Raw genomic sequence first — 12,253 nt, 5'->3', positions numbered from 1 at the left:
AACCTTGTCCAGACCTTCCAACTCTTTCAACCACTCAGGCGGAGAAGGGTGTGCTTTAAACATATCTACGATGTCTCGTACATGTACTCTTCCAGAACAACTCTTTTCTCAGCTTCACATCAACAACATTATGGCGAACTGCCATTCTAGCTTTACATATACAATGCAGGGCCAGTAACATATTAAAAGTATACTGAAAAGAAGCGCGTAATCCAGCCAGCTCAGTAGCTGTCGTAGAGAGCTTGTGGCTAGGGAGCGCGCATATAGTAGCCAGCCATGAAGGAATCGAGATCCCTATCAGCGACGATGTAGCCGTCACTGAGGCACCAGTGTACACGTGAGTGTGGCCTCTGTACTTATTGTTAATGTACTTCAAAGCAAAGAACTTGAGAGCTGGGGCTGGTATATCCGCCTTCCGCTTAAATCCGGGTACCATGGTGACAATTTTCATTGGAGGAAATAGCCACGGAGGGTGATGAGAAGAGGCTGATGCTGATACTGGTAAGGAAGACTTACTAACTGACACACTTCGACATTCTATCATACTCGACGTACTTCGACATACTAGCTGAAACATTTACCAACCATTCAAACTAAGGTACAAGAAACAAAGAATCACAAAGCAATTAAGACATTAGATACATTATAAATAGAATATTGTATTTGCCGAATTTACAGATGTCTTTCTATTTCAACTAGGCCTAGTTCCCCAGGAGGTTTTGATAATGCGTCATACTGCCACCAATCGAAAATTTTCCATCCTATCGTGCGGGTATCAATAGAATCTCGGGGTCGTGACCGCATTTTTCAGTTTTCGCGATTCTTCGGCGTTGTTTTTTGCCATTGCACTGAACACCGGAGCATATGACTACAAACACCAGGTGATTTCTGGCAAATGCTTGGCATCATTTTAAGTACCTCCGAATGCAGTGCCTGCGGGATATTTTGCGTGCAGATACGAATGATGGTATATTCAGGGTCATAGTGCCCGAGAGAAGAAGAAACACACGCAAAAAGAAAAAAAAGAATGGGTGCTCTAATGTAAGGACACGTTCGGAAGTTCGAAAATAATGCTTTTACAGTTACTACGTCATAAGGAGTGCCTAAGTGTCCGGGTGTTGTTTCCTATTAGGAGTTATAATTTCTTGTTTGTTTTATTGTATAGTTCAGCGTGGCGACTCAACTCAGGCGATCAGGCGCGCCGTAGTGGAGGGCTCGGGATTAATTTTGACCACCTGGGGATCTTTAACGTGCGCAGAAATGTCGTACACACGGGCGTTTTTGCTTTTCGCCTCCATCAGAAATAGTTATAATTTGTGACTGATGCATGCACATAAATGTGCCGTTGCACCCACTCTTAGCATGCGGTCATGTCGTGATCGCGCTTTCGATCTGTCTGTGCGAGAAGCAATAGGAAGGGATGTAACAATCCACATACTTTCAAGAGAGTAATATTTTTAATCATCCTTATAAACCTACTTTTACACAACCTTCTGGTCGTCTTTGAGTCCTTTGCACATGGTAAAGTCAAGCCGTGAGGCAACCTTCTTCCAAGTATGATTTAGCCTCGCTGGGCCCCACCTATGAGACGTTACAAGCTTTGGAGCTGTGCATGGCCTCCGAAAGGGCTCATATGTAATAAAGAACCCAGTCATGTTCTCTCGAATAACCGAAACTTTCTCCGCCACAATTCCGCTCAAGAAGACGTCTTCGAGCGGGTAGAATGGTTCGTCCTCAATTCCTTTCGCAAGGTAGGCAACACTGTCCCCGGAGATGAGATATGCAGTGCCCGACAAAAAGTCAGGGTAAATATCGGGTGCATATTCCTTTTCTGATACGTACCATTTACTGGATTTCTTCCGCACCGGCTTACTTCTGTGGTACAGCCATCCCCACATGGTAGGCCTCACGGCTTGCAGCTTGTTCAGTGTTGCAGCCAAGTCCCACACACTCAAAAGCATGTCGTCATCGATCTTCAGCACAAAACTGGCTCGGGCGCAGAAGTCGCGTGCCCAGCGAATTAACATCACCGTTTTGTACGTCAGGTTTCGGTACGCGTCGATGAAATTCCCCTGGACGATGTCTTCGTGTAATCCATTCTCTTCCGAAACTCGTCTACGTACTTCACGCCTTTGCGTGGTGCCCAATAAAAACACCAATTTGAAGCCCATCCGGCGGGAAGTACTGCCCCAAGTTGCTCGGATGGCGCGGCGCTGCTCGAAGTTATCTGCTCTTGAAATGATACCAATCAGGAGTCTTGTTTCCATCGGTGCCCAACTGCAGACGTCTACGTTGTTAATTAAATAGCTGAACTGTATTGTTTGACGCCGCAGACGACATTTTTCGTTGCAGAAGTACATATCCCAGGGGTGGTCAGTCCATACAAAGAAGTAGGTAAGCAGGACGACTTGAACCAAGGCTATTAAAATGAACCCCCAAGTTTTCACGGAGCACAACTCGCCTGGCATGATGCTTGCTGCCCAAACACAGCTGCTTCCCGCACAAAATTAAGATGGAGAATCGACGTCCTTTTGAGCGGAAGAAAGCAGCTTAGTGTGGTGGCGTTTCTGTGCTTTTCACTAATAATGCAGATGCCGTTAGAATCAGAGAAAAGGGCACGCATCAATAGGGGACCTTTTTAGTTTGTTTACCTGCTGGAAATTGCGGACCCGCGGCGTGATACGTGCCACTCCACGGCCACATTTTTAAGGATCAGGCAATTAGGTTATGCCTGGAGGGGCGCTGTGTTTTTGGGCGCGTCGTGAAGAAGTCGCTTGGCATTTTCTAATGGCGCTCGATGCACTTTCTGTCGCCGTTCCGTACAAACATGACAAATAAAACCAGTGTGTAGTGCTGCAGCTGCAAAACTGTTTTGCAACTAGCACGCAAGTTGCAACTCCCGTGAGAGCTGAAGATGGCAAATGACTTCTACACGACACTCGCGCACCTTTAGAGTCTGCGTTGGCGTGGTTGGGTTCGTGTTTCGCGTGTTAATGCCTGGCAGTATATCACGGGACGCTTAGTCACCTGCGCTTTGCGTTTAGTACCGACATAAATGATACCAGAGTCCTTCAATGCTTCTCTGGTCGTGAAACTCCCGGCCAAGTTTCGTACGGGGACAAAGGCTACCGCGAGGGGCGCCACCGCAGATTGGAGGGCATCGGGCGGCCACCGTTGCTCTGTAGCCAGACCGGCAGGCACGAACGCAGTAGCACCATGCCCGTTCACACCTAATTTTTTTGCCACTCACAAAATGATAAGTCACTTTGAGCGGCCCACGACACGTAAAGCGGAAGCGCACTGCTGATAAGGCGGCGAACGTCTGTTTTATCCAACTCCGTGGTCCGTTCCCTGCCAAACGCGCTCTGACCACGCCCATGGCTGCCCTCCGATCAACATCAGCGCCGCGGCGCGGCAGCGCACAAAGCTCTCCCATAGCGTGATGGCGGAATTTCATGACCGGAAAGGCATTGAAGGACTCTGATTATACTTTCTTTCATGCACTTACCAGTACACTGACGGGACAATTTATGTGCGAAAGGCGTTCACATTTAGCTGGAGCGGCCATTTGCAGCTTAGCCGGCCATACCTAGAAAATGCAGGCAGTAAAGGTTCAAAGAAATGCTTCAGGCTAAGGGGTCGGTCTGTATTAAGCAGTAGGGCCCCACTATTTATATAAACTACCCTACGCCAAGGAAATGAGAAAAAAATGGCCACGTATCTCCTCCTTTCGTTGCAAATATCGATGAAAGACGATAGTTTACTGGCGCCCCTGCCATGTAAATGCATCCCTTCTCTTTCCCGCCCTCCTCTCCTGTCTCGTTCCTCCCAAGATAACACACTAGAGGTTTGCTCAAGTCAGTTTAAATTTATTCCATTACACTGCTCCAAGCCGGGTGCATCGATGCCAGCGCTGTAGTACGGCGGAGACGCGCGTGAATCGAGGCACCCTACTAAAATGTTTATAGAACCACTTTGCCTTAGTCAACGAACGTTCGAAGCGGAAGGTGGAACCTATCTAGTCGAGCCTTTCGTTGCTGCTACCGTTTGATTTCTTAAATTCCACCAGGAGCTATAGCAGCGCGGGCAACAGCAGGCGACGGTTTTCTGCAGTTGATCTAGTATTTCATTTCCTACCACAAAAACTAAGCATCCATGAATTTTTTGATGGAAGAACACTGCAAGTATCAATTATATATTGATTTTCTGCCTTAAATTTGCATAATAACTTGTTCTTGTCCAATAATGTTGACAAGTATGCGAATTTAGATTTAATAAGGTATGAATATTTAGATTTATATTTAGACGTTTAGATTCGGCTCTGGGCATATAAGACTATTGCGGAGCTTCTGTTTCACTTAGGCCGGGTGGCTGAATCGAGTCACAGGGTCGGCTGGCCACAAAATCCGTGTCCATTTTCTGGGCTTCCAAGACAGAGTCACTCGCGTGCGCTTTGCTGCATCTGCCCGGCAGCATGGGGATTGAGCTTGCCATACCTGAACACAATGCCAAGTGTTCTAGCGTTGCGCGGTTTATGGTAACTGGTAGACGATGATGAGTACCCGGTGAAGGCTCAGCTTCGCTACTTGTTGGGTACTGCTGCCTTATTGTTTTATGATGAGCTCATTACCGAACCTACAGCCGTGCTGCCACCGGCTTTCTATAGGTACGTTGCTAAAACACTTAGAGGCTTTCAGTCGGAAAACCAAAATTTCGATATCAGAGTTTCATTTGCAACTGAGATATGCGAGAAATTGGCTATCGAGCAGTTGGATGACCGGCAAAAAGAGAAGTCTCGCGGGGCCCTGTTAAGGTCGGGCTCTTCATTTAATTAATGATAGCGGTTGGTGGCTCATGTGCCGGCTTTGCCTCCGCTTGTAGCTGCCACGCTCTATTCCTCTCATGCAGTCGCAGGGATGCGAAGTTGGGGGCCGCCGAGTGCATGCTTTGTGTTCCTTCCTTTTGTGTGGCATAAGACGGGGGTGCTTAGCCCGAGTACCTCTGTTGCGTTGGTATGCGGTCGTTCGTCAAGTTTAATGAGCTGACGGGAAGCGAAAGGATGCCGTCTCTTAGTGTCGAAAAGGCGCGCGGCGTAGTCTTTGAGGATATGCGCAGCCGGCGTAGGTGCTGTTCGTTTATGGGTCATTCGCCTCGAGAATGCTCACCTTGGTTTGGAGCAGCTTTTCCCGTCAGTCAGGCGGCAGGCAACGGCGTCCCTCAGTCTGGGGAGGGGATTAGCCATGAATCCCTCATTGTGCCGGCGAGCGAGCGCGGACAAATGCGAGGCGGGAAGGCCAGGACCCTAAGACGTTAGCCGCGCGAAGACTGCTCTAAGCGTTCGGCTTTGGCTTTGAGCAGGTGCCGTCCGCTTAACGTAATGGTGTGACCACTCCGCGGGGTCAGTGACTTAGAGTAGGAGATGTCTTGTCTTTGCTTGTCGGTTGCAATAACGTACGCGGGAAACGTACTAGGAGCTGCATGAGAGAGAGCGTTGGGTCATGTGACCGCAGGTGGGGACATGTTTAGGATTGGTTGGTTCTTGTGGCCACTCTGTGCTCCATGTGGATCATGTTGAATAGGGTTTTCGCTCTTTCTTGAACGCCCCCCTTTGAAGGCGTGGTTTTTGGGATCAAAACGAGAGTATTAGGTTTTGTCCGGGGTCGGTCGGTCGGTAGGTCGAGGGGATCGGGTTCAATATATATCTTGGCCGAACAGGATGCTGCGGGCAGAGTGACAATGTAACCGTCATTCAGTCCTTATGTAAATACTTGGAGTAATGTAAATAGTGTAATAAATCTAATATCCAGCAAGAAAGGCAGTCCTCATCCCTCACCTGCTTCAAGCATCGGACGTCGGTCATCGGCGCGAGTCGAGATCGTCCTCTCATCACGGGGCGGCCTCTCTAGCATCCACCGTGGTCCCGCGTAATTCGCGCCAACAGCGCCCAATCCTCCCCTAGTGGTACGTGGCGTCTGAAAAACGTTGCATTTATCGTCATGGCAACGAGTGGCGAGGGGAAAGGAGGTTGGTGACCTCGCGGACGCTGATGACGTCATTTTTCCGCGGCAGCCGGTCCGGGCCGCCGCGCGCCGGCCGCAGCAACCGACGCTCGCCCAACTTCCGCGCCTGCCGCCGGTCGCTGCTCATGGGCCGCTCGGCAATGGCGCCAGGCGCGAAAGTTGGACGAGCGGCGGCGATGCCTCGGAATGGCCGCCGCCCGTCGTTTGGTATGTGTGTGCAGTAACGTGTGTAACAATTGAACGAAGAAAACATGTTGGTAATAGTATGTTTTCTGGTGTTGAATTGTTGTCTTTGTGGCGATAATAATTGGAGCGTTACACAAACATTGTTTTCGCTTTTGTTTTATTAAAAATTCATATGAAGACATCTTTGATTCGAAGTCATCAAAACACATGCACTAAACAAGATATAATGCACATACATTTTATGTACACTCTGTTGGACCCTAAGCAAAAATATGACATGCAAATTTAGGCATGCAACATTGCAGAATAGGAAAAAAACGTGCAAAATGCACATTTAGGTACACAATGATTGATTACGCAAGAATAACTTCGAAAGTTCGAATCACTATACATATTTTTTTCGCGCACACCTCGGCGGGAGAAGGAAAGAACTTGAAAGTTCCACTCAATTTATACTTATTTCTTGGGCTCGCCTAGAGACGGGAATGTTCTGTAGACATTCAAAAAATTCGTTTCAGTTCAGAGACACAGTAAACGGGAACCTATAACTTAAAAGAAAGCACGCACAGGTATGCTTCAACGCCTTCCTTTTGGGCCAGTTAACGCAAATTCTGAAAGGAAGCGTTGACCCGACCATACACTTCCAAGAAATCTTGTTCACACCAACAAAATGCAGCGAGAAAAAACTGTTGCAACACAATAACCGCACTATTGACCACTCATTGCTAGATTATATCTGCGTACAAAAATAATGCGCAACCACGTCGTATAATACAGAACGCAATCGCAACACAAATCGAGCGCACCCGTCTTTTCTTTTAATGGCGCGTGAACAGTCTGATTATGAGGGGGGGGGGGGACGCGCAGAAAAAAAGTTTTCTTGTATTGTAAGCCGCATGTACCGAGCTCATTACTTGCAAATATCGGCTAGGTTGTCACACGCTACTCCCTAGCTCGTGTCTAGGCAGCGCCTATTATCTCATCCTGTCCGATATCGAATCTAACTTTAGAACTATGGAACAGCAAAGCCACTCGCGATAAGATGACATGGCGCGGGCGCGCAGGTTAGATTGAACAGCATAGCCGGCAATTCTACCCTTTTTTTTTTATGAGCGAAATGCTTGCAATGGCAGCTGCAGACAACGCATGTATTTCGGCCGATGTGCGACCGCCTTGCAGCATTTGTTGTGGCTCGCTCTGACCGGTGACCGTAATGCGGACGCACTGTGACTCTAGAGCTTGCTCTTTTTGAGTGTCTTGTGGCCTCCACATTCTGTGTTTTACTCAACAGAATATTTTAGCTTAGGCTGGGAGCCCACACGAAATCGAGAGATACGTTCGACAGCTTTCTGCTTTGTGTGGGTGCCTTTGTTGTTTGGCGCCAGCGAGGTGTAGCCACCTTGGATGTACGACCACAGTGTGCCATGTACGCCCTGTTGTGGCGCGTTCGTAAAATGGCCATATAGCACCTGCAGCTTGAGCTGGTGGCGCTGGGGGAAGAATCTGTCTTCCTGCGTTGGTCAACTCGCTTCATCAAGGTCGCCAATAACACCGTGTAATTGTGTATAATGCTTTATTAATAAGGTGCACTACTTGCGTGTTGTCTAGGGAAGGGAGTCGTATGCTACGAGGCCAAGGCGCAGTTTAGGCAGCCTGGCTGAGCATGCCTCTATGTACGAACATGACATGAGTACAGACTAGAACTGATGTGTGTGAACTGCTGTGGCTTTTATGTTGACTCCCACGCGTGAACTCTGGTTAAAGAGCCTTCGGTGCGGTGGACCGTGTTTTTTGTGAACCCATGTGGTGTTCACTTCGTTTCCTCTGTAGCACATTGCGTATATCCTGTGCCCTGTCGACCCGTATAGTAGTTAACTACAGCGGGTCCTCGCTGTAACTAGTTTTAATAAATTCGCTTTTAGACAGACGGACAAACGTACAGACAGACCAAAATTGTGCGTTTATGTAGCCCAAGAAAGACCATAGTCTTTAAAAGCCCGGGGATTGAGCTGCGCTTGCAGTGGTGGTGGTGGTGGCCCATAGAAAAGAGTGCATACCCACTTAGGGGGAATGTACGTGTACCTGTGTTTCTTGTACCTTACTTTGAATGGTCGGTAAATGCTCCAGGTAGCATGTCCAAGTGATCTGCGATTTCCGATCTGTACTCCCGGGGTGGAGGCCTCGTCAGGAGACGCCCGGGTCTCCTTCTGCCACGCCTCGTGGGCATACCTACCTCTATGTATTTGTGTGGGAAATAAATTGAAATTGAAAATGGATTTGTTCTAGTCGGGGAAAACAATTAGATAAGATATAAAAAAGGATCAGAAGAAAAGATTTGCACAGTATAGTTAACAGAACAAAAAAAGAGGAGATGAGAGGAGTGGGAATATAAAATAAAAGGTCAATCTCGTCTGGATAGTTCTAGCACGGCAGATGAGCCGCCACTGAAATGAATGAGTGGACAGGCGTGACGTACAACCACAATGCAGTGGCACATTTTTGTGGCCCTAAGAGACAAAAGCACACGAAGAGACGATGACAGTCCCAGGCGACGCAGGGGAGCCTCTAGAGCCTTCTTCAAGGATTATAGAAACCGCGGCGAAAAAAGGAATAAATGTTTCAGGGATAAAATTCTTAGCAGAAGGGGCACAAGCGTTAGATCTTAAGGCATTAATTGAGCGGACACCACAACGAAAAGAGGTCAGTGATGCTTCGGGCGAACGAGTCTGACATAAACTTCTTTCCCTACGGAGTCTGATGTGTTCGAGCTCAGGAGACGTGTGTAGCCCGTGATCAGACGCATCTTGGGCCAACGGCTATTGGCGATAACGGGCCGACAACCCGCAAGCAAACGGGGGTAGTACCTCTGCAAGTAGTAAATCCAGTGCCATTTTATGCCACATATCTGCAGTAAGGGGTAATCCAGAAAGGCCACGTACCAAACAAGACGAAGTCCACGTACATGAGGGGCGACTCTAGAATAGAAAGTGTTGAGCGTAGTACGAGACGTTTCCGAGGAGAGAGAGTCATGCACATGAAAAAGGAGTCTGGGAGAAAGGTCACTGAAGATTACGCCAAATAAAGTTTTAGGATGGCAAGGAGGAGAGCGAACAACTATCTATAAAAATGGGAATATTGTCTGTTAGATGCAATGAAAGAGACCAATTTAACGTCGAAGAGAAGATACCCACTCCCACGCTTTCATCCACCCGCGACGCGTCGGTTGCAATTACCACATGGGGTGGGTATTCACTCTGGTAAGCCAGGTGAATGCTATTAAGAACGTTAGCCGGGAGAAACTTAGCTATTTAGGGAAAATATTATCGAACGAAATTTCTGCTATCGTGGGTCGAACGTACAACTCTGGAACCGAAAGAAAAGCGGTGTTTAACAAAGAAAGTAATGAATTCGCAAAAATTACCTGTGGGGGATGGAAACGAGGCCAATATGGCTTCCGCTCCTTTCATACGGAATCACTATCTTCCGATCATACGGAAGATAGTGAGAAGCGGTCCGAAAAGGTGTGGTTTGATTTTTGTTGTACGAAGTAGACCCAGCCTTACAGGTTCGATTGAATGTGGAGCTGCCGCGAAATATGGAGATTCTGTTCCACCGAATGTGACTCGGCGGTGCCTATAGAAATTCTTCTTTGTTATAAATGAACTGTGAAAACCCACCATCCTGCACATGGAGACAGCCTGAGGAAGATGTTCCCGTGTGTTACTATATTGCCCATTATATTCCCGGCAGAGACGTGAACTGTACCACAAAATACCAGTAGCGAACAATCGTACGGTTTGTCTAGAGGCCATATTAGGTCAATGGCCTGACGCTGTCCGTCATAATAAAGTTGTAGTGCCTAAAATGCATTCTTTAACTCGACAGTCATCGACAGAAGTAAAAGGCTTGCTACAACGTTTATAGAACCACGTTGCCCTACTCCTAGGGCGTTCCAAGCGGAACGCGGAACCTATCTAGTGAAACGTTTCGTTGCTGTTGCCGTTTGATTTCTTAAATGCCGCCACGAGCTACACTAGTGCTGGCAACAGCAGGCGACGATTTTCTGCAATTGATGTAGTATTTCATTTGCTGTAGCAAAAACCAAGCATTCATAATTTTTTAAATGAAGAAGTTAACACTGCAAACATTACTTATATATTAATTTTCCGCCCTATATTTGCGGAATGTCTTGATCTTATTGAACAATTTTGGCAAGTATGAACATTGACACCGGACTTTGACGTTTATATTTGGATGTGGGTATATAAGACGACTGCGCAGCTTCTGTTTAACATTGGCCGAGTGGCTGAATCGAGTCAAAGAGAGTGAGATTTTCGATAGAGTACTTCAGCACTGTACCACGCAAAAGGTTATATAAGGACCGTATTGATGTTATGTTACCCATTCCCCTATACAGGTCTATGTATGCAGTGGGAAGGGAAGGTGATGTCCTCAAGAGGGTAAAGAGAATGCCCGTGCGCGCATCCGTTCGAAGTTTCTTTTTTCAGCTCCACAGTGGCACGCTTCCTGTAAAGCCACGGCTCCAGGAGAAAGGATTAGACGTACTTTGGGACATTAGCTGTCGCATATGCTTAAATTGATTGATTGATTTTAGGGTTTAACGTGCCGACGCAACGCAGGCGATGAGGCGCGCCGTAGTGGAGGGCTCCGGATTAATTTTGACCACCTGGGGATCTTTAACGTGCGCCGAAATCTCGTACACACGGGCGTTTTTGCTTTTCGCCTCCATCAGAAAAGCGGCCGCCGCGGCCGGGAATCGAAGCATATGCTTAAAGCCGGAAACTATTGACCACATTTTTCTGGACTGCTCAGACGCGAGATTTCACTGGGTCATCCTACAGCGCACTGTTAAAAAGGACCTGCCCATAAACCCTTTCGGGATCCGTTTTCTGTCTGTGTGTGATACAGGAGGCGTGCTATTCGACATGTTTATGTTGATCAGCATGCACAGCTTGTGGCGCGCATGGATGGCGGACAGGCATGCCGATCCCAATGCGCGTCCCGCCAGAGAGTATTTCATTGAGAGTATGGTCAACATACGTGAGGTATACAGAGCGCTAAGCGAACCACCTGAATGGTTACCAATGCTAGATGACCTTGTTCAGCTGAAGAGATTTTAAACTTGTGTTATCGCAAAGGAGGCGAATGTTATAAAATCACTGTAACCACGTTTTTCGTTCGAGGCAAACGGTGATAAAGAAAAAAAAGAGAGACAGACATACACACAGACCAAAATTTCTTCGTTTAAGTAGCCCAAGAAAGACTATTGCCTTTCTTGGTTCGTTAAACACTTGGTTCATTAAAAATTTCATTTTGTTAAGCTGCAGAGTCAATGGAAGATAGGCACGCGATGTCATAATGAAATAAACACGCATTTGAGGTTTGGCCTATTTTGAATGTCAGACGAGCTTTTAGTTCAAGCTACGGCTCTAGCAGTTACAAGCCCACGCGCCGCTAAACCCAATGAAAAATGGCGATAAACCTTAAATGTCACAGGGTACGACTTCTTGCGACAGATGCATCAGCGTATGACGATGCGGCGACCTTTCACAAGTGTTTCTCGTCATACGTCTATCTCCTATGCACAAGAAGATAAAGAAATAGTTCACTTTAATGCGGAAGCATTCTGACGCCGCTCCTCAGTTTGATCAACCTTACAGGTCGTTGGTTGCATTGCAGAAGCAACGCGTGTAACCGAGGCAGCGCCTTTTTCATTGTGTTTATTCGCTTTTTTTTAAATCGCGTAACGGCATTGCATTATATAGACCTTTGTAAGTTATAAGTAATGTTCACTTCACTTTTTAGATGCGACTGCATCTCATTCACTCGCCTTTCCTTGCATCCGGCGTCGTCGGCGTCCGCCCCTCCCCCATTCTCCTCGCCGCGCGAGCTGCGCTCTCCGCCGCTCACCCCCTCTCCTCTCCGATAGCGAACACTCTCTCGCGAGGGGCATTGGGTTGGATAGGCTTCAATTAGCTTGGCTTGGCTTGGGTTGGATTTGGATTGGATTGGATTAAAGTGGATTG

General features: G+C 47.5%; 1 protein-coding gene across 1 annotated transcript; it reads right to left on the bottom strand.

The window, feature by feature from the left end:
• Positions 1–1,467: 1,467 nt before the first annotated feature.
• LOC144180454 (beta-1,3-galactosyltransferase 5-like) lies at positions 1,468–2,539 on the bottom strand. Its single transcript, XM_077708794.1, has one exon. It carries the CDS (start codon positions 2,466–2,468, stop codon positions 1,482–1,484), a length of 987 nt encoding a protein of 328 aa, XP_077564920.1. The 5' UTR covers positions 2,469–2,539; the 3' UTR covers positions 1,468–1,481.
• Between the last annotated feature and the right edge of the window lie 9,714 nt (positions 2,540–12,253).

This window comes from Haemaphysalis longicornis, unplaced genomic scaffold (genome assembly GCF_048455015.1).
Source record: "Haemaphysalis longicornis isolate Haplotype H1 unplaced genomic scaffold, Haemaphysalis longicornis Haplotype H1 scaffold_4, whole genome shotgun sequence".
Lineage (NCBI taxonomy): Eukaryota > Metazoa > Arthropoda > Arachnida > Ixodida > Ixodidae > Haemaphysalis > Haemaphysalis longicornis.
This window is presented reverse-complemented; position numbering and strand designations above follow the sequence as displayed.